Consider the following 20365-nt stretch of genomic DNA (forward strand, 5'->3'; position numbering starts at 1 on the left):
TGCTTTAAATTATACTCATTGTCAAGCGTATTCCAACTTTTGCGTGGTGAATTGTTTTGTGATTAAAAAATATTTTTAAAATTGACGAGGTCTGATATGATTTGATGAGGTTGCATTGCAGCCTGATGCAGCCCAAACGCAATTCAATGCTATTACATTATAGACAGTTATGACTACATTATTGTACTTTGATGTCACATTGCAATTGTGGTTGTGGTAATCACTACTACCACAATATTGTGATCTTATGATGTGATCAAAAGCGTCATTTCTCAAATGTTTTTTGCACCATTCAAGCTTCATTTTTGTCATCACTAACCACTTTCATTCTCATTCTCTGCACCTCAACCTTTAAGACTTAGACTTGTGGCACTGTCCAAGTTTTAATGTCAAAAAGAGTTCATAATTATTCCTACAAAAAGATACTATGTTGAACTATGAGATAAAAAGTATACTTTACAATATTTTCAATTAGTTGATTTTGCTCTAACTTGTGTCAACACTATCAAGGGTTTTTCTCATCCTATGTAAGAAATTAATTATTTTCAATATGTGTGACTGCCCCTTCCAAGAGTTCAGAGATTATTGCATCAAACGAATGCTCTAAAATTAAATGCCTTCCAAGTTAGGGTTTTAGATTGTTTGCGTAAAGAAGTATTTAATCCTCAAATTATTTAGAGAGGTGTTAAATATTTGTTTCATCTAAAGATATATTGAATACTTGAGTTGTCTGAAGTGGGTTGAATAATTGGGTTTTCAGAAGTGTTGAATACTTAATTATCTAAAGAGATGATATAATACTTATAATTACTATTTGGAAGATAATAGAAAGTGTTGAAGATTGAAGGGGACATAATAATGTAGAGTGAACTAATATATATTTCTTGTGTTTCTTCTCTAATCTCTTAACTATATTGCCTTTGTCTATTACTAATTTAACATGACCTGGACACTTCATCCCATTGTTATAAAGGTCAAAGAACAATGGTGATAGTTGCTGACCGTATTGAAACTTTATTTATGACGAACTTGGTATGTTAATGAAAGAATTCTGTAACCTTAGTGTTCACCTTCAGAGGATCTTTTTGCAAATGCTGCATCAGTGACCAAAAATGACCTGAAACATGGATCATTAAGCTGAAAGAAAAGTTGATAACTGAGTTTGCTTCTCTTCTATTAAATAGAATATTTGAATGTGGGCCTACACATTTAGCATTAACAGAAAGGCTTATAAAATTAGTCTCTTCTTTTTTGTATTACTATATCCCTTCACCGTAAAGAAAGTAATTCATTCTCATTCATATAAGATATATTCAATATTTATGCTATAAAAAAATTTACTTATTAAAAACAATTCTGACCAATTACATTTCATAGCATATGGAATAACATACATTCATTCTAAAACAGAAGATGTACTCCCTGATTTCAGATAACAATAGTAATTTCGTTTTTCGGTATAAAATGGTAATTTCTGTTTTACACTTGGCAACATCAAAGTACAATTTTAGTTTAAATAATTTGGAATTCGAAATTATTTAAGTTGATGTTTTCAACAATAACCTTATTGTCATATCTAATACCCATTTTGGATCCATGCATCTAATGTAGATAACCAAACATCAATAGAAGTACACGGAGAAGCTGAAAGATGGATAAATAAGCTGAAAATTTGATCCAGTAGAAAGAGGAGCTAAAAATAATTGTTAAACAGAGAAGAGTAAGCAATAGATTGTGAAAAATTGAAGCAAATAGTATTTAAGAGCCATATTGAATATTGAAATCCATAGTAGTTAACAACTCATACATAAAAAATAGAGAGAATAACAAAACTGAACAGATCCAGTCATGGTAACACTGCCTTAATTTCAAAGTCCGGCGAATGCCTTCTTCGCACCGGTGGAGGATCCTGCTGGAATCACTTTCAATACATTGAACCTCACTGTCTTTGAGATTGGTCTATATATGGCACACAAAAAAGGCAATCAGGTGGATGAATAAATATAAAATGCAACAATAAATTTCAAATTCAATACAGCCGAAAAGGATTTCTCCAATAAAAATCGAACCTGCATTGGCCAATAATAACATGATCCCCTTCCTTTACACGGAAACAAGGTGATACGTGAGCAGGAATGTTTGAATGTCGCTTCTCATATCTAATGGGACAAGCCAATAAAAAAGATGCAGTTATGATTGTGAAAGTGTCAAAGCACAATGAAAATTTACCAAATAGTATGAGAGAAATACCTCTGATACTTCTTTATATAATGAAGATAATTCCTCCTCACAATAATAGTCCTTGTCATCTTAGCACTGTGACAAGTACCGGCTATGATACGACCCCGGATGGAAACATTGCCAGTGAAGGGGCACTTCTTGTCAATGTATGTTCCTGTATATATAAAAAGGGGCAAAAAGATCATGGTTTAGAAAAAGAAATGGCCATATACAGATACATAAAAAAACCATAAATGGCGAGAGATTCAGCACGAAAAAGCAAGTGCATAATTGAATGAAAAATTGAAAATCTAACTATGCTGTTTGCATCACTCACTTGAAAATTCTTGTACACGAGCAAAGGCATTAAAAACAATATAAACTCCAATTTATCATGCCGCCAACAAAAAAAAATTTCACCTTACATCATAATTTTAAAAAAAATATTATATTGATCTCCTCCAATGAACTACTTCCACTTCCAACAAAAAGGCTTACAATTATATGCAGCATCTACGCATACATATTTAACATAGAAACCAGGCATTACATATTTAACTTAGGTAATGAAGACAATAATTTGGAAGAAGTATTAATAATTAAAAGCATTAACACACTGCAACAATGTTTATCAATACCCAACACCCTCAATTTAAAATTTTCTATAACTATTAAATTATAAAAAAATATTTTTAATTCATAATAATAGCTGAAAGATATAAATCTACAAAAAATAAACAATTCAAAAACTTTTGATAAGGAATTAAATCAAAATGAATATACCTTCAATGGCATCCCTGGGAGTCTTAAATCCAAGTCCAATGGATTTCCAAAAACGATTCCCACCTTTCCCAGGTCTCTTTCCCTTCCCAGATTTATGAGAGCTTCAAAATAAATAAAAAATTAAAATCAAAATTAAAAATTCACATAAAAAACTAAAAATCAAAATCCCAGATTAAAAATGAAAGTAAGAGTAAGTGAAGCATTTTTGGTGTAAAATGTATACCTTAGGAAAACTTTTGGTTGCTTCAAAAAAGCCTTCTCAGTCTACATAACAAAATTGAAAAACAAAATTACAAAAAAAAAAAACTAAGAGTGAATGGAAAATACGAAACAAAATGAAGGTGACTAACTTGTTCAGCCATGGTTGGGAATCTCTGAACGTGAGTGAAGTTATTGACCAACTAAGCTGCACCGAGAAACCCTAATTTGAAAGGATTTAGTGATAGGAATTTCTTTTATATCACGTTTTTTCTTTTTCATTCTTTCAACCTCTGGGCTTTACTATATGGGCTAACATATTCAAGAGTAAAGTCCGTTAATTCTTGGGTTGAATAAATTTTTAATCCCCTCTAATTTTGAGAGCCACATTTCTAATCCGAAAACATGTATCACTTCATGTCTCATCAAAATAAAATATATGAATTAAATATATATTAATTTTATTTTTTGACCAATGATAAAAATGTGGTATATGAAGTATTACATACTTTGGAATAGGAGAAGTGCTTGTTAATTTTGCAAGACTCCCAAAACATCTTTGTCTCTTTTTTTCTTTGTTTTATTATGGGTTTTTTTATAGGTACAACTTTTGAGGATAATGGAAGAGGAGAAATTGCATAACTATATAGATTTAAACTTAATTAACTATTTTCGTCTCTTATCTTTTTCGTGGGTATCAATTTATTCGCTAAAAAATTTTAAGTGGCATTTTTGTCACAACAAATTCAACGTCGAGTCATGTTAGTTATTTAGTCATCTTAACTCAGTTAACTGTAACTGATTTGCTCATGTGACATGTTAAGTGTTAACGTGACATCTGCTAGATGGTCTTACGTATACAAGTTGTCATGTCATCAAATGAAAATTTTTATTTTATTTTTTTACCTCACAAAACGACATCATTTTTTAAAAATAAAAACTTTAAATAAAAAAAAGTTAATAAAAAAATTATTTTATTTTATTTTATTTATTCTCTTCATCTTCTCCCCCATCTTCATCACATCTCATCCAAATCATCCCCTTTATCAACATTTTCACCTCATTTCTTCTCACACTAACTCATGATCCCTCATTTCCAAATCCAACAATCAGTTCAAAACATTATCAATTGTTATTATTCTTTTCGCTTCATCATTTTCATTTTTCCCATAGTCCTATAACAAAGAACACTACCTTGTAATTGAAGACTCAAATCGTGAATATTTCATGACTTATTTACCACACCTACGATATGTGGGTGCCCATTTGTGTACCTAGACATATTTGTGTAGGTTAGAAAAGAATAAAATGCATCTTCCAGTTAAGAGCTTTGGTTCATAGAAAAGATCCCAACTTTTAGTGGCCCCAATTTGTTTTTTCACTCTGTCATCACCAACTCTTCTTCCTCTCTTATCCGTGTAGTAATATATACATATCCTTGATCTTCTTCTTCCTCCTAGATCTTAGATTCTTATTCTCTTTTTTCTGTGCAGTTTTTGCCTATAACTTCATTAAAAGCTGATTTTCTCTCAATTATTTTCTTCTTGAAAAAAGTGTTGAACATGCAAGAAATCATTTAGTCTCTCTTTGTTTGAGGTGGAATAGAGTGGAGAGAAAAGGGTGAGAGAGAAAATGAAGAGAAAGTGAATCTTTCTCTCCTTTGGATGAGAAGAGAAAAAAGAGGGAAGAGAAGAAAAAATGGGTGGGACCCACCACAAATGAATTCTCGCCTACTTTGGAGAGAAAGGGAAGAAAGAATGAATTTTTTTGTTGAAATCTCAAAAATATCATTCAATTTTGTTTATTTTCTCTATTTATTAGTTTTAAATAATACTAATATACATAGGTCTTTTTTAATATAAAAAATATCAATTAAAAAAAGTTAATTGATATTATAATAAAATATATAATAACATATATAATTTAAAATTATAACATTTATTTTTAATTAATAATAGAACAACATTTTTCTCTCTCTTCTCTTTATTTTATGGATATTTTCGTCATTTGAATCATAATATCATCTCTATCTTCTCATTTTCTACCCAACCAAACAAAAGAGAAAGAGAAGAAAATATCTATTTCTATTCATTTTCTCTCATTCTTCTCTTATACCAAATATCATAAAATTCTACTCTATTTCTTCTCTTTCTCTTTCTCACCTCTTTCTTTCTTTCTTACCTGGGGCTGCTTTGATGTATCTAAGAACTCTTAAAGCAAACTTAAAATGTTCCACAGTTGGAGTGGCCAAAAATTGACTCAAATGGCCAACAAAGTAGGAGATGTCTGGCCTTGTATGAGTTAGATAGACTAGTTTTCCTATCATTCTTCTATATGAAGTTATATCATAGTAGAGATCACCAGATTTGCTATGAAGTTTGGCATTCCTGCCCATAGGGCTAGCCTTGGGTTTAGCAGCCAAAAGTCCAGCTTCTTGAAGCAAGTCAAGAGCATATTTTCTTTGGTACAAATTAATCCCGTCTTTATTCCTGATCACTTCCATACCAAGGAAATATTTCAGACCTCCAAGGTCTTATCTTTTGTCAAGAAAATCCTTGACAGTTTGGATTTCATTATGATCATCACCTGTAATAATAAGATCATCTACATATGCAAGAATAATTGTGTAACTATTAGCAATGATTTTTGTAAATAAGGAATAATCGACTTTGGATTGCTCATAACCTGACTTAATGACAACAATGGTAAGCTTAGCATTCCATTATCTACTAGCTTTTTTTAGGTCGTAGAGAGATTTTTCCAATTTACACACAAGAGACTTGTTAGGAATGTTAAGTCCTAGAGGAGGTTTCATATAAACCTTCTCTATTAAGTCACCATGTGAGAAGGCAATATTGACATCTAATTGATGCAAATGCCAACCTTTTATGGAAGCTAAAGCAATGATAGTTCTAATTATGGTGAATTTAATAACAGGGCTAAATGTCTCAATGTAATCAATCCCTGCAGTTTGAGTGTAGCCCTTACCAACTAGTATAGCCTTATATCTCTCTATACTGTCATCAACATGATGTTTGACTTTAAAAATCCACTTGCAACCTATGGCCTTTTTGTCACTAGGAAGATTAGTCAAAATCTAGGTATTGAGATATACAGATTCTCAGATTTAACAAGTTAGGTTCATGATTATAGAGTTTTTCATATGGAGAAAGGTTGTTGAGATATACAGATGGTTGCCTGTTGATCAAATAAACATCATATGCAACACCATATTTCCAAAAACACTTAGGTAGAGAGGATTGGTACATGAGGGCCCTAGTAATATCAAGAATATGTTGATGTTTTCTCTCAACAATCCCATTTTGTTGAGGGGTCTCAACACAACTAGTTTGATGAATGACCCCTCTTAAATTGTAGAATTTATTTAACTTGAATTTTGGTCCATTATCAGATCTTATGATCTTGATCTTCAAACTAAATTGAGTTTCTACAAGGTTGAAGAAGGATTTAATGAGGTATGAAGTTTCAGATTTTGCCTTCATGAAGTAAATTCATGTATACCTTGACTTATTATCAACAATGGCTAGGAAATATTTGTGTCCAAGGATAGAGGGGATGGATATAAGCCCCCAAATATCAGCATGGATAAGATCAAAGATGTTATGAGAATCAATGTTGCTATTTTGAAAGGGAAGATCTCTTTGTTTTGCATAATGACAAATATCACAAGGTTCATTAGAATTTCTAGGATGAATGAAAGAAAACTTTTTAGTTAATATGTGCGAACACCCAATTTTGTCCGGCCAAAAAAGATACAAAATAAATATCTACAATGATTTACTCAAATATCCAAAAAAATATATTTATAACAAAATGCTTTAATTGAACATTTAATTGGCTCATTATTGTGAGAATTCAATTTTTAAATAGCTTCATCCCCAAATTTCCTTTTTTCACTTTAAATAAGAAATACAATGTGTCAAAAATGTTAAATGAGTAATTATTGGCTCAATAAGGACTAATAATCACCTATTTTCGTTTTGTATTTTTTCTTTTTAAAATTTAAAAGGGTTTTAAGTAACCTAATGAACACTTAATATCTTAATTATGGAATGATTATATCTTCTAAAAAAGGCACATGCTAAAATTCGCTCATTTTTTCGTTTTCACAATTAAGTAAAAATAAAAGTGCATTCAGAACATCTTTTTGTGATTTTATAAAAGTAAATTTATTGATTCTTATCTATTCATAAGTAATACAATAATTTTGAGATTTTATATAGTCAGTACATAATTTTCTATCCCAGAAAGAGGTTTTCACCTCCTGCTATTTTAAAGGTCAAATAATTATGTTGAGCTCACTTTTGGACATTGCAATATTTTTTGACATTATAAAATTTATTAGTCTATTTTTAGAGCAAAAAGATAATTTTTTGGACGTATTGGAACCTAAAGTTACTCAATTCAAATATTTGAATCTACGACCATAAATAAATTCGAAATTCAATTTATAAAAAAAATATTTTGTTTGAAATCTGAATTAATTTCTAATTAAGAGGATATTGTCTTATTTTCCTCAAGATATTAATAATAATTTTTCATTTGATTTTCAAATATGTGTCAGTTTCTCATTATAAATAGGAGTTTGGTCACATGAAAAAATGGGAATTAATCATCTACTCTCATCATCCATATACAATTCTCAACAATTTTCTCAATCAAAAACACATTAACACATTTTCTCAATCAAAATTTACACTTACAATACATAAATATTAAACTCATAATAATTTATTGAAAAAATAAAAGATTATAGGAATCACACTCTTTCTCGTAAACCTCTAATATGTTTTTTTATAAATAAAAACCAAGAATATAAATATTTTATACTCATTATTTTATATCATTATATATGCCATGAAGATGAACAATCACTTCATTAAATGTTCTAATAACTTATTGTTTTAATTAATTTTCTAACAATGTGAATATTTTTATTGGTAGCAAAGAGAATGATATAAAATAGTAGTTAGAAAAGATGTCAAAATCAAACCTATTATTTTCACGACCAACACTAAAATGCAAATTGGATGTTAGTTCACTTCAAAGCGAATTATGTTTTAGCTGTTGGACTAAAAAATGTGGCAATTGGTTACCTTTCGGCATTTTTTAGAAGTCATAATACCCTTTAACGACTTCAGGATGTGTTATTTATATTGTTTAGAAGCCGGATTACCAATGTAGAGTATGTTACTTTTGAAGTTTAGAAGTCTTGAATCCAATGACTTCTGTATATATGTCGTGACACCCTTTAACGACTTTTGGGTGTGTTATTTATATTGTTTAGAAGTCAGATTTCCAATGTACGACTTTTGAGTTTATTATTTTTGAAGTGTAGAAGTTATGATTTGCTTTAGTGACTTCTACAACTAATTTAAAATCATTCATTAGAAGTTGAATTTTTGTATACCGACTTTTTCTAAACTTGCAAAACATTTCCTCACAAAAGTCGTAGATTAAGATCATGACTTCTACAAAACTCAGTAGCTGGTTACAAATTAATAAATGAGATTAACGACTACTCAATCCAATGATTAAGTAGTCTTACAGTTCAGAAGTTAGTCTTTGTCAATTTTCCTCTCGTTTTCTTCATTTGTGCTCGTTTGAACACAATGCCTTGATAATAGGAAGACATGTTGCAAACCAATCACACACTTCATGGAAAACATTATTTTCACTCCGTTGACAAACGCCTTTGACTAAACCATCTTTAACAAATTCCTTTGCCGTATTATGAAGGCTGACAAAATCACTTTTTATTTATTGTAGATGCAACCGTATCATTCAGCAGCACAACAAGTAAGACCAATCCACCGTCCAAAGATCATAGAGTTTGACTATATTTTTCTAAAATATTGTGGTTTCTGAAACTCTAGAAAAACGTTGATATTTCAAATAATTGTAAAGAGATGCGTCAATAATTAAGGTCAGAATATGATCCCAACAATCCCCAAAATCATAACATATCAGTGTATGTAATAATCACATACTCATATTTAAATCCTTAAACAAAACAAATATAAGGGCATATTAAGGGGATTCAAGATAATTATTCAACATCATACAGATGATCCTCAAAAGTCAGCTTGGTTTGTAAGACCACATCCTAGTTCAAATTATATATTTATATATATATATATATATATATATAAGTTTTTTAGATTATAGTTAGTGTGATTATAGTCATTATGATTGTTGTCATAAGAATTGTGTTGTTGCAGTTTGCGTTTTTTTATTAGAAAATTATTTTAATTTCGATGTGATATGATGTAGCTCAAATGTGATCTCACACAACCATGTCATTATGCTTTAGAATCACAATGCAATTGTGATTGTAACTATATAGTAACTATAATATTGTAATAGCATCTCGTGACATGATCCACAATTTTTTTTGGAATACATATCAAGGTATTCTCTTAAGTAAAACACTAATCTATTTCGGGGTTGTCCATTCCAACAAATGTTGCTCCCAGGATTTGAACCTATGGTCCACAATTTGAATCAATAATATATGGATTGATGATATACTCATGTACGGTTGAATATTATTATTGAAAAATCAAAGGCCCACAAAACAGCCAGTATCCCATCTAGAACGAATCTACTTTCAATCAAGAAAAGTTCAAACTTAAATGTCAACCATAGAGCAAAAGAGATATTTCTTTCACACATACACGTTACAGACACAATAACACCACCACTATAAATACACATCCCTTAGCTCACAATTTTTGCTCATCAAAATCTTCAATTTCACTTCCAAATCTAACATGATGAATATTAGAAACAAGTTAGCACTAATAATTACCTTTGTGGTAACAATTATGCTGCTATCCAAAGATGTGAGTGCTCAAAGTTGTGGTTGTACAGAAGGGTTATGTTGCAGCCAATATGGGTATTGTGGGACTGGTGATGCATATTGTGGGACAGGGTGCAAGGAAGGTCCTTGTTATGCAAGTCCAAGTGAACCTAATGATGTTAATGTTGCTGATATTGTTACACCAGAATTCTTCAATGGTATAATTGATGAAGCTGATTCAAGTTGTGAAGGGAAGAACTTTTACTCAAGAGATGCTTTTCTTAATGCTCTTAGTTCATACAATGAGTTTGGTAGGACTGGAACCACTGATGATTCAAAGCGTGAAATTGCAGCTGCCTTTGCTCATTTCACACATGAAACTGGACGTAAGTGATGTGCATTGATACTTTCCTTAGTTTTAAAGTATAAGATTTTGAAAGAAAAGTAGAAGATATTTTAACACTTTATGTATCTTACAAACTAGTTTACATATACTTTATAGAACTTAGTTACTAAATATTTTTTTAATTTGGTTATATTTATATGACAATTAGTTATAAAATGCTTTAAAAAAAATATAGAATAAAGTAGACTGGAATCCTCTATATACTGGATATCCACTACTGGAATGTGAGGGGAGAGGGAATTTAAATTTTTTTAATTAAAAAATAAATACAGATTTAAACCATTGATATAATTGATGTCCATGTCATAATCTGGTTTTAGTACTATACTTTTCGATACTGGATTTGAGTTCAATAAAGTATGGGGGAATATAGTCAGCTCACTACTTTAAATTGCATTTTCCATCGCAATTGTAGTTATGGATATAGTTACTATAATTTGATCATTGTAGTTGTTACTATATGATTTTTTATGATTCAAAATATTTTTTTAAATTCGATTCAGTCTGATGGAGACCAAAAGTGCAACAGTTTGTTGTCGTTATATTATAATCTGATACGACCATGTTATTATAATTCATTGTTATACTACAATTATAGTGCATGAATGAATTGTGCTCAAGATAAATTTGATTTTGAGAGGAAAAGGTTTCTTTCTTTATAGTAGATAAATTGTGATTGGTTGATTGAAATGAATGGCAAACTTTAAACTTCAATTTTTATGCATGCAGATTTTTGCTACATTGAAGAGATTGATGGAGCATCAAAGGATTACTGTGAAGAAAGCAACACACAATATCCATGTGCCCCAAACAAAGGGTACTATGGTCGTGGACCGATCCAATTATCATGGAACTTCAACTATGGACCAGCCGGAGAAAGCAATGGTTTTGATGGATTGAACTCTCCTGAAACAGTGGCAAATGATCCTGTTGTGTCTTTCAAGACAGCATTATGGTATTGGATGCAACATGTGCACCCTGTCATTAATCAAGGTTTTGGTGCAACCATTAGAGCCATTAATGGTGCACTTGAATGTGATGGTGGAAACCCTGCCACAGTTCAGGCTCGTGTTAATTACTATACACAATATTGTTCCCAATTGGGTGTTGCTACTGGTGATAATCTCACTTGTTAAGCTACACATATTTGCTGGATTATGTTGTAGGAATAAAATATGAATTATTTGTTGGTTATATGTAGTACCAATAAAATATGACTTATTTATACGTTGTACCGATAAAATGAGTTATTTGTGATTATATCATTCATATGTACTAATAAAATATGAGTTCGTTTATTTTTATTTTTATTATTGTGTGCCATGTTCTGAATCTCCTAAAAATAATTTCTCAAGGGAGAACATTGTATGTATTATTCTACGAGTTTAAAATTAATGCATTATTAGTGTAAAGTTTTTTACATTGTCAACATATCATTCGTCATTGATAAGTATTGTTTTTGTTTGAAAATCAATGATGGTTAACATATGAATGATGAATGATTTGCTGACAGTGTAAATTTTATATATGGTGTGACTGCATTATTCACCATTCATATTTAGTTATTCTTGATTTTTCAAAAAAGTAAACCAAATGAATGGTGAATAATATAGTATCTCTGTATAAATCTTTAAAATAGTACATAGATTTAAAATCTATTTAATGAGAAAAATGATGTATGCACTAATAATATATGAGTTTTATTCATTGTCACTACATCATCCATTATTTATATTTAATCATCATTTACTTTTCAAAAAAAGTAATTCAACTAAATAGTGGATGATATTTGTGTACAAATCTTTACACTGACAATATATAGATTTTACATTCTATTTAATGAGAAAAAGATGTAACAATTGTATGAGTTTTATTCAGTGTCATTATAACATCCACCAATCATATTTAATCATCATTAAATTTTCAAAAAAAGTAAATCAAATGAATGTTGGATGATGCTTGGTTGGGTTGAAAAGTGAAGGAAAGAAAGTGGATGAATTTATAAGTTTTTTTCCTTTGGTTTACAAAAAAAAGTAGGATGAAAATAAAAAAAATTTGTGACCCTCACAAAAAACTTTTCTACCCCATTTTTGAGACAAAGTGATAAGAAATCAACCATCTATGTAGAATTATAATCTTACCCATAAAATCATGGATAATATACTATGGTGTGAGGTAGACAAACACAATAGATTGAGTAACCTTGAAATTTGTATAAATAATATTTTAATTAATTAATTTTAATATAAATATAATTTTTATACATCATTATTTATAGAAATATTTAATTCTGAAATAAAAGTGAATATTTGTATGTTAATGTTTGTATCTCTTTAATTATGGATATTTAGTTCATTTTGTATGCTCATATTTTTTTTTCATCTTTCTATTATCTCTTTTTCTATCATACCAAACAACTAAAAAATCATTCTACTTTCTACTATTTTTCTTCCTCCAACTTTCATTCCTTAACTTTTTTTTCCTCTCGTTTTCTCTCACAAACCAAATATAGTGGTAGTGTTTGGGTACAATTCTTTACGCTGACAGTATTTAATAAGAAAAATATATATGCACTGACAATGTATAAGTTTTATATCATGACAGTGCATTATTCACTATTCATATTTAACCATCATTGACTTTTAAAAAAATAATTCAAATGAATGGTGAATGTGTTGGATCCCATAGGACTCTGTCACTCACCTAGAGATGGGTGAATAGGTGATACGATACGCAATTACCATTGCTCAGTAAACAAAGAGAAAATACAAAATTATACATTGTTTAATCGATTAAATATAGATTTAATCGATTAACTCGATCTGCTATTAATAAATTAACTAAACAACTTAATCGATTATTTAGTTTTTTTCCAATGAAAATAGTTTTCTTTCGATCTCCAAGATTACCAAGATTCTACTAAACTTATATGCACTTATTACAGACAGTTAAGAACAGTAAATGCACAATACATAATATGCAATTAAAACAAAATTATATGAATGTCAAGTTAAGTGAAACAAGTAATGCGGAAATGTAAAAGATAAGGGAAAAGAAGAATGAGATACGGATTTTATCTTGGTTCATTTGCAGGTCCACTTGCAAACTACATTCAACCATCCCCTTCTGATCTTGGGAGATTTTTCTTCACTATGCAAAATCAATGTTCGTTACAAACACACTTCCAATACAAGACGCAAGATGCTACTTTCTTGATCTTTATGAACTTGATAACCTTGGTTTGACTTCTCAATCTCGCCTACTAATGATGTTAATGTTGCTGATATTGTTACATCAGAATTCTTCAATGGTATAATTGATGAAGCTGATTCAAGTTGTGAAGGGAAGAACTTTTACTCAAGAGATGCTTTTCTTAATGCTCTTAGTTCATACAATGAGTTTGGTAGGACTGGAACCACTGATGATTCAAAATTACAGCTGTCTTTGCTCATTTCACACATGAAACTCGACGTAAGCGTGCATTCATAATTTTTATATTTTTAAAGTATGAGATTTTGAAAGAAAAATGAAGATATTTTGACACTTTGTTTTTCTTACAAACTAGTTTACATATACTTTATAGAATAACACTCCCAGTGAGGAAAGTATTGTAGAATACTAAAAGAAAAATAATATATATTGACAATTTTGTCTTTTTTATTTAAAGTGGGATTAAAGTTTTGCCCTTAAAATTCAAAGGAAATAATCACTTCCCTCTTCATTATTGAAGAGGGAATTACACTAGAATACCAACAAAAATAAACATACATTGGCAATCGTGTCATTTTTATTTAAAATATGATTAAACTGTTACCATTAAAATTCAAAGGAAATAATCACTTCTCTCTTTATTACTGAAAATGAGTCTCACTCCTCCCCATTACTAGAGAGAAGTACACTGAACTACCAAAAGAAAAACGACAAACATTAACAATTATATCCTTTTTATTTAAAGTGTCATTACACTTTTACCCTTAAATTTCAATAATCAATTCTCTCTTCATTAATGGAGATGAGTCTCACTCCAAATGAGTGATATTCCTCTCCATTACCGGAGAGTGAACTACAGTAGAATACCAAAAGAAAAACAACATACATTGATAATTGTGTCTTTTTATTTAAAGTGTGATTACACTTTTACCCTTAAAATTCAAAGAAAATAATCACTTTCATCCCCATTATTGGAGAGGGAAACATATTGGAATACCAAAAGAAAAACAACATATATTGACAATTGTGTCTTTTATATTTATACCCTTAAATTCAAAGGAAATAATCATTTTCCTCTCTTTTACTCAAGAGGGAAGTACATTGGAATACCAAAATAAAAACAACATATATTGATAATTGTTTATTTTTTATTTAGAGTGTAATTACACTTTTACCCCTAAGTTTTAAAAGAAATAATCATTTCACTCTCCATTACTCGAGAGGGAAATACAGTGGAATACCAAAAGAAAAACAACATAAAGTGACAATTGTGTCTTTTTTATTTAAATTCTGATTACACTTTTACCCATGAAATTCAAAGAAAATAATCACTTCCCTCTTCATTATTGGACAGGAGTCCCACTCCAAATGAGTGAGACTCCTCTCCATTACTGGAGAGGGAAGTATAGTGGAATACCAAAAGAAAAACAACATATATTGACAATTGTGTTTTTTTATTTAAAGTGTTATTACACTTTTACCCTTAAAATTAAAATGTCGTTACTAGAGAGAGAAGTGTGGTGAAATACCAAAAGAAAAGCAATATAAATTCATAATTGCGTTCTCTTTATTTAAAGTGTGATTACAGTAGAATACCAAATGAAAAACAACAAATGCTTACAATTGAGTCCTTTTTATTTAAAGTGTGATGACACTTTTACCCTTTAAATTCAAAGGAAATAAGCACTTCCCTCTTCATTACTGGAGAGGGAAGTACAATGGTATATCAAAAGAAAAACAACATACATTGACAATTGTGTCCTTTTTATTTTAAGTGTGATTACAATTTTACACTTAAAATTCAAAGGAAATAATTATTTCCAAGGAGAAGGAAGTACAATGGACTACTAATAGAAAAACAACTTACATTGACAATTTTGTCATTTTTATTTAAAGTGTGATTGCACTTTAACCCTTAAAATTCAAAGGAAATAATCACTTCCCTCTCGATTACTGAATAGGGAAGTACAGTGGAATACCAAAAGAAAAACAACATACATTGGCAATTGTGTTCTTTTTATTTAAAGTGTGATTACACTTTTACCCTTAAAATTCAAAGGAAATAATCACTTTCTTCCCTATTACTACAGATGAGTCTCACTCTTATCAAAGAAGATTTTTTTCATACCTCAAATTGCTAATCAGCTTCCATGCATTGTTTGGAAAATATATTTTTACCCTCTATCCCCACTTCTCATCACCACCTTCTCAATTGTCAACATCACCTCCGTTCGATCACCACTCTCACCATTGTAGACATTTGTAACCTTGTTCCTTAAGCTTCATGGTTCATCCATTGCTTCTGGTAGATAGAAAATCCTAGCTCGTGGATCAAAGTCCTCAACAACCTTGCCATCTTCCTCTGTCATAGCTCTCGACTCTTGTGTGTCCACCATATCATCCTGGCTTATCCTTTCTACAATGTCGTGGGAGAGTCAAGGCCTGGTGGACCGAAAGGATGGGAATGACAGCAAAGAGAATGAGTCCTCCTCTGGTAGTGTCTATAGCATTCCTCCAAGTTGCGATGTCTTCCTAACCATCGGCCTAGGAGGCAAAGTTATTCACTAGTCTAGCAAAATCTATAGAGATGATGAATTCAAATCTGAAAAACTGTTGTGAGAGTGGGGCTTACATTTGTTGGTATTCCAATTGTGAAGAGAGGCAGTTTCAGGTGAATAAGTTGAATAACATATAATGAATCATAGACTTAATGTAGCTTTTATGGTTGTAATGCAGTTGCGGTAGTTGTGCTGTGAATTATTTTCTGATTAAAAAATATTTTCGAATTTTATCGGTTTGTTGTGGTTTAAATATGATTTGATGGAGTTGTGTTGCGACCTGAAATGATTGTATCATTGTGATTCTGTGTTATGTTGCAATTATGATATGGTGTAGTCACAATGATTACCACAATCACAACATTACAATCGCATCACATGATATGGTCCATAAATTAAACACAATAACTCCTTAACCATTATTCACGATTTATGTGATATCTATTAACTTCATAATATCATCTCCAACTGCATAAAACACTTTTATTTTTATATGGGTCTCACACATAATTTTATAATTTATTACAACTCCTCCTAAAATAAGAACAACATATATTTTTTCTCACAATGGCAAACAATATTTTTATTCTTGTTTGGGTCCCAAAACATCTATTTTTTTTCCACAACATTTACATATCTCCTCACTTTCCTTTAGCTACAACAACAAGAGTTTTTCTTATTTAAGAACAAAAATCAGAACATTGGAGAACAAAGTAAGAATATTCTAATTTCATTAAGAACAACCTTAAGAACAATAAGTGAGACTCCTCTTCATTACTAGAGATGGAAGTACAATAGAATACCAAAAGAAAAACAACATACGTTGACAATTGTGTCCTTTTTATTTAAAGTGTAATTACACTTTTATCCTTAAAATTAAAAGGAAATAATCATTTCTCTCTCCATTTCTAGATAGGGAAGTGTAGTGAAATACCAAAAGAATAGCAATATATATTGAGAATTGTGTTCTTTTTATTTAAAGTATGATTACACATTTGCCCTTAAATTCAAAGGAAATAATCACTTCTCTCTTCATTACTGGAGAGAGAAGTACATTAGAATACCAAAAGAAAAACAATATATGTTTACAATTATGTCCTTTTTATTTAAAGTGTGATTACCCTTTTACCCTTTAAATTCAAAGGAAATAATCAATTTCCTCTCCGTTACTGGAGAGGGGAGTACATTGGAATACCAAACGAAAAACAACACACATCGACAATTGTGTCATTTTTATTTTAAGTGTGATTACACATTTACCCCTAAAGTTCAAAGGAAATAATCAACTTCCTCTCCATTACTGGAGATGTAAGTATAATGGAATACCAAAAGAAAAATAACATACATTGACAATTGTGTCCTTTGTATTTAAAATGTGATTACACTTTTACACTTAAAATTCAAAAGAAATAATCATTTCCCTAGAGAGGGAATGATGTGAACCCACATGAGCCCAAGTTGGAGAATAATGAACTAAGAGGCATTGGTGGTCCCATGACAAGGGCAAGGGCCAAAAGGGTACAAGATGCACTAAGATTACTCATGAAATGCATCAAGGAGAGTGCTCCAAGATCATGCCAAGGGAGTTCTCACTTCATTCATTGTGTAACTCTGAATATTGGTCAAAATGAGGAAAATGCTGGACATGGTTGTGCGCCAGACACGATCAGGCCGTGTATGCCTCTGTCCGAAATTCCCAAAATTTTTAATTGGGACACGGTCGTATCCAAAGGCATGGTCAGGCTGTGCCCACCAAAAAATGTGAGGAAACTGTGGCGTGTCAATTTTAATATTTCCTATTTGTTTTTGCTAGTTTCTAACTTGTTTTTGTTCATTTGAATTTAGACATCCTTGAAGAGTAAATATTTGCATTAAATACTGCCAACATCATTAAAGTTGGAGAGAGATTGTACTTAATGCATCTGAATGGGGAACTCAAGTATGATAATTATGGTGTGATTTTTGTGCAAATGCAGCCAACCAAGTTCTATGCACAATTCAAAGCCTAAAATACTACCTTAAACTCGTGGGGACCATGGTAATCAATGGTGGCTGAATTTCCCCAAAGAATTAATGACTCTTAGGCTAAATGCATCCCTTTTTTCACTTAGTATGGTCAACAAATTAAACACAATAACTCCTTAACCATTATTCACTATTTATGTGATATCTATTAACTTTATTAGAATATCCCCAATGAGAAACAACACTTTCATTCTTATTTGAGTCTCACACATTATTTTATAATTTATTACAACTCCTTATAAAATAAGAACAACTTATACTTTTTCTCACATTGGCAAACATCATTGTTACTCTTATTTGGGTTACACAACATCTACTTTTTTCCCACAATATTTACCTCTCTCCTCACTTTTCCTTGGTTAAGAATAACCAAGAATTGTTCTTATTTAACAAAATAAAAATAATAATAATGACACATTAGAGAATAAAATAAAAATGTTCTTATTCCATTAAGAACAACCTTAAGAATAATCATTGTGGTTACTATCAGATGTTGCACTTTAGAAGAAAGTCTAACCTTTATATTTATATATAGATATACAAATATATATTAATATATATATAATTATTCAAATAGATTGGATAAATATTAAATAATGTCTTTCAATAGACTGATCAATATGATTTAAACATTTCTACGATCATTATAGCTCACAGACCCTAAAATCAACTTCAATCTCAGTAGAAGAAAAAAAGAATAAGAAAAATGATATAGAAGTATTAAAAAACTGAACAAAATATACAGCATTTCTACTTCTTATTTTTTGTGTGAGAACTTGAATGGAATAACATATTAGTGACCAAGGCCCTTATGACTTGGTCCAGAAGCCAAACGCTGCAGCCAAATCGCCATAGTGTTCTTGCTTTGTTCATATACTGAAGAAGTGTATGTACTAAGGTGATTAGCATGTGCAAAATCCTGTGAATCCAGTAAAACCCTTCTTGCATCCACCCCACTTAAACGGTGACTAATCAAAATAGCCACGAATGTAACAACTACGACCAAATTCAAAAGGGTGCATGTCTTTCTGTGATTCATAGTTAGAAAGTATTTAATTCAGGTGAAATAGCTAGGAAGCAAAGAAATGAGAGTGAGAGATTTCTCTTTAGTGGAATTAATAGTTGTTAGGTGTAATGCAAGATCTTTTGGTAGTAGTGGGTTGTGTGGAGAAGTAGGAAATGGTGGCTATTTATAGCGTGGTAAAGTGATGAGGAAAGAGTAAGTATGTTGGGTTGTGATAGTGTTTATAGTCTTGTTCAGCTAATTTTGTTGACTTTAGTTAGAAGAGATTACGTGTTGACCAAGGACATGTGGAAATTGCTATGTAATTGTTTAACACGTGGAAAGAAAGAGAAAATGGACAGAAACAATTCTATTAGGTGGAGAGGCAATGAGGATGAAGATCACCTATACTCATTGGTATCTCCAATGGTGTAACAAGTCAATCAAAATGAGTTATTTTATTGGAATTTTTTTTAAAAAAAATATTGTGAACACTCATTTTTGTCCGGCCCAGAAAAAGCCCATTTCTTTTCCAAATAATAATTTTTTCCATTTTTCAAGGAAATACAAATAAGGTTTAAGCCCACATGTCAAAAAATATAGTTTGGGCCACCATAGGCCCACATGTCATCTTCCAAAACAAAAAAAGAATAAAAAATAATAATAAATGTTTTTCTTTTTTATTTTATATTTTGGCTTTCCATAAATAGAAGATGAGGAAAGATATTTTTTTTAAAAAAAGAAAAAATATTTTCAGAATTATAGCAATTAAATAGAATATCACGCTTAAAATCATGATGGGATAAAAACAATTATTATTATTTTTCGAATTTAAAAAAAAAAAAATTAATAAAAAATATATAATTATCTTTCTCCTTAAATACTTATTTTCGGATAAAAAAATAAAAAAAAAAATAATAATAAAAGATTTCTTTTATCCAATCTAATAAGGAAATATTCTTCAATTTTTTAATTTAAATTTGAATTTCAGATTTGAAATTCAAATTTCGGATTTGAAATTCAAATTTCGGATTTGAAATTCAAATTTCGGATTTGAAATTCAAATTTCGGATTTGAAATTCAAATTTCGGATTTGAAATTCAAATTTCGGATTTGAAATTCAAATTTCGGATTTGAAA

At 30.3% G+C, this 20365-nt stretch overlaps 2 protein-coding genes across 2 annotated transcripts; one reads left to right on the forward strand and one right to left on the reverse strand.

The window, feature by feature from the left end:
• Positions 1733-3483, reverse strand: LOC109326175 (40S ribosomal protein S11-like). The gene is made up of 6 exons (XM_019558859.1): positions 3354-3483; positions 3227-3267; positions 3004-3104; positions 2251-2395; positions 2070-2159; positions 1733-1959 (listed from the first exon to the last, which is right to left on the reverse strand). The coding sequence occupies exons 1-6, from the start codon at positions 3363-3365 to the stop codon at positions 1869-1871; spliced, it is 480 nt and encodes a 159-aa protein (XP_019414404.1). The 5' UTR covers positions 3366-3483; the 3' UTR covers positions 1733-1868.
• Positions 9942-11585, forward strand: LOC109326121 (endochitinase PR4). The gene is made up of 2 exons (XM_019558790.1): positions 9942-10410; positions 11160-11585. Exons 1-2 carry the CDS (start codon positions 9996-9998, stop codon positions 11564-11566), a joined length of 822 nt encoding a protein of 273 aa, XP_019414335.1. The 5' UTR covers positions 9942-9995; the 3' UTR covers positions 11567-11585.

This window comes from Lupinus angustifolius, chromosome LG14 (genome assembly GCF_001865875.1).
Source record: "Lupinus angustifolius cultivar Tanjil chromosome LG14, LupAngTanjil_v1.0, whole genome shotgun sequence".
Taxonomy (NCBI): domain Eukaryota; kingdom Viridiplantae; phylum Streptophyta; class Magnoliopsida; order Fabales; family Fabaceae; genus Lupinus; species Lupinus angustifolius.

Excerpts from the sequence above, each read along its gene's own strand:
- LOC109326121 (XM_019558790.1), top strand. The coding sequence starts at position 9,996 with ATGATGAATATTAGAAACAAGTTAGCACTAATAATTACCTTTGTGGTA. Across the intron at positions 10,411-11,159 it reads TTTCACACATGAAACTGGAC|ATTTTTGCTACATTGAAGAG; the intron begins GTAAGTGATGTG and ends TTATGCATGCAG.
- LOC109326175 (XM_019558859.1), bottom strand. Across the intron at positions 3,105-3,226 it reads CAACCAAAAGTTTTCCTAAG|CTCTCATAAATCTGGGAAGG; the intron begins GTATACATTTTA and ends TTTATTTTGAAG. Across the intron at positions 2,160-2,250 it reads TATATAAAGAAGTATCAGAG|ATATGAGAAGCGACATTCAA; the intron begins GTATTTCTCTCA and ends TTGTCCCATTAG.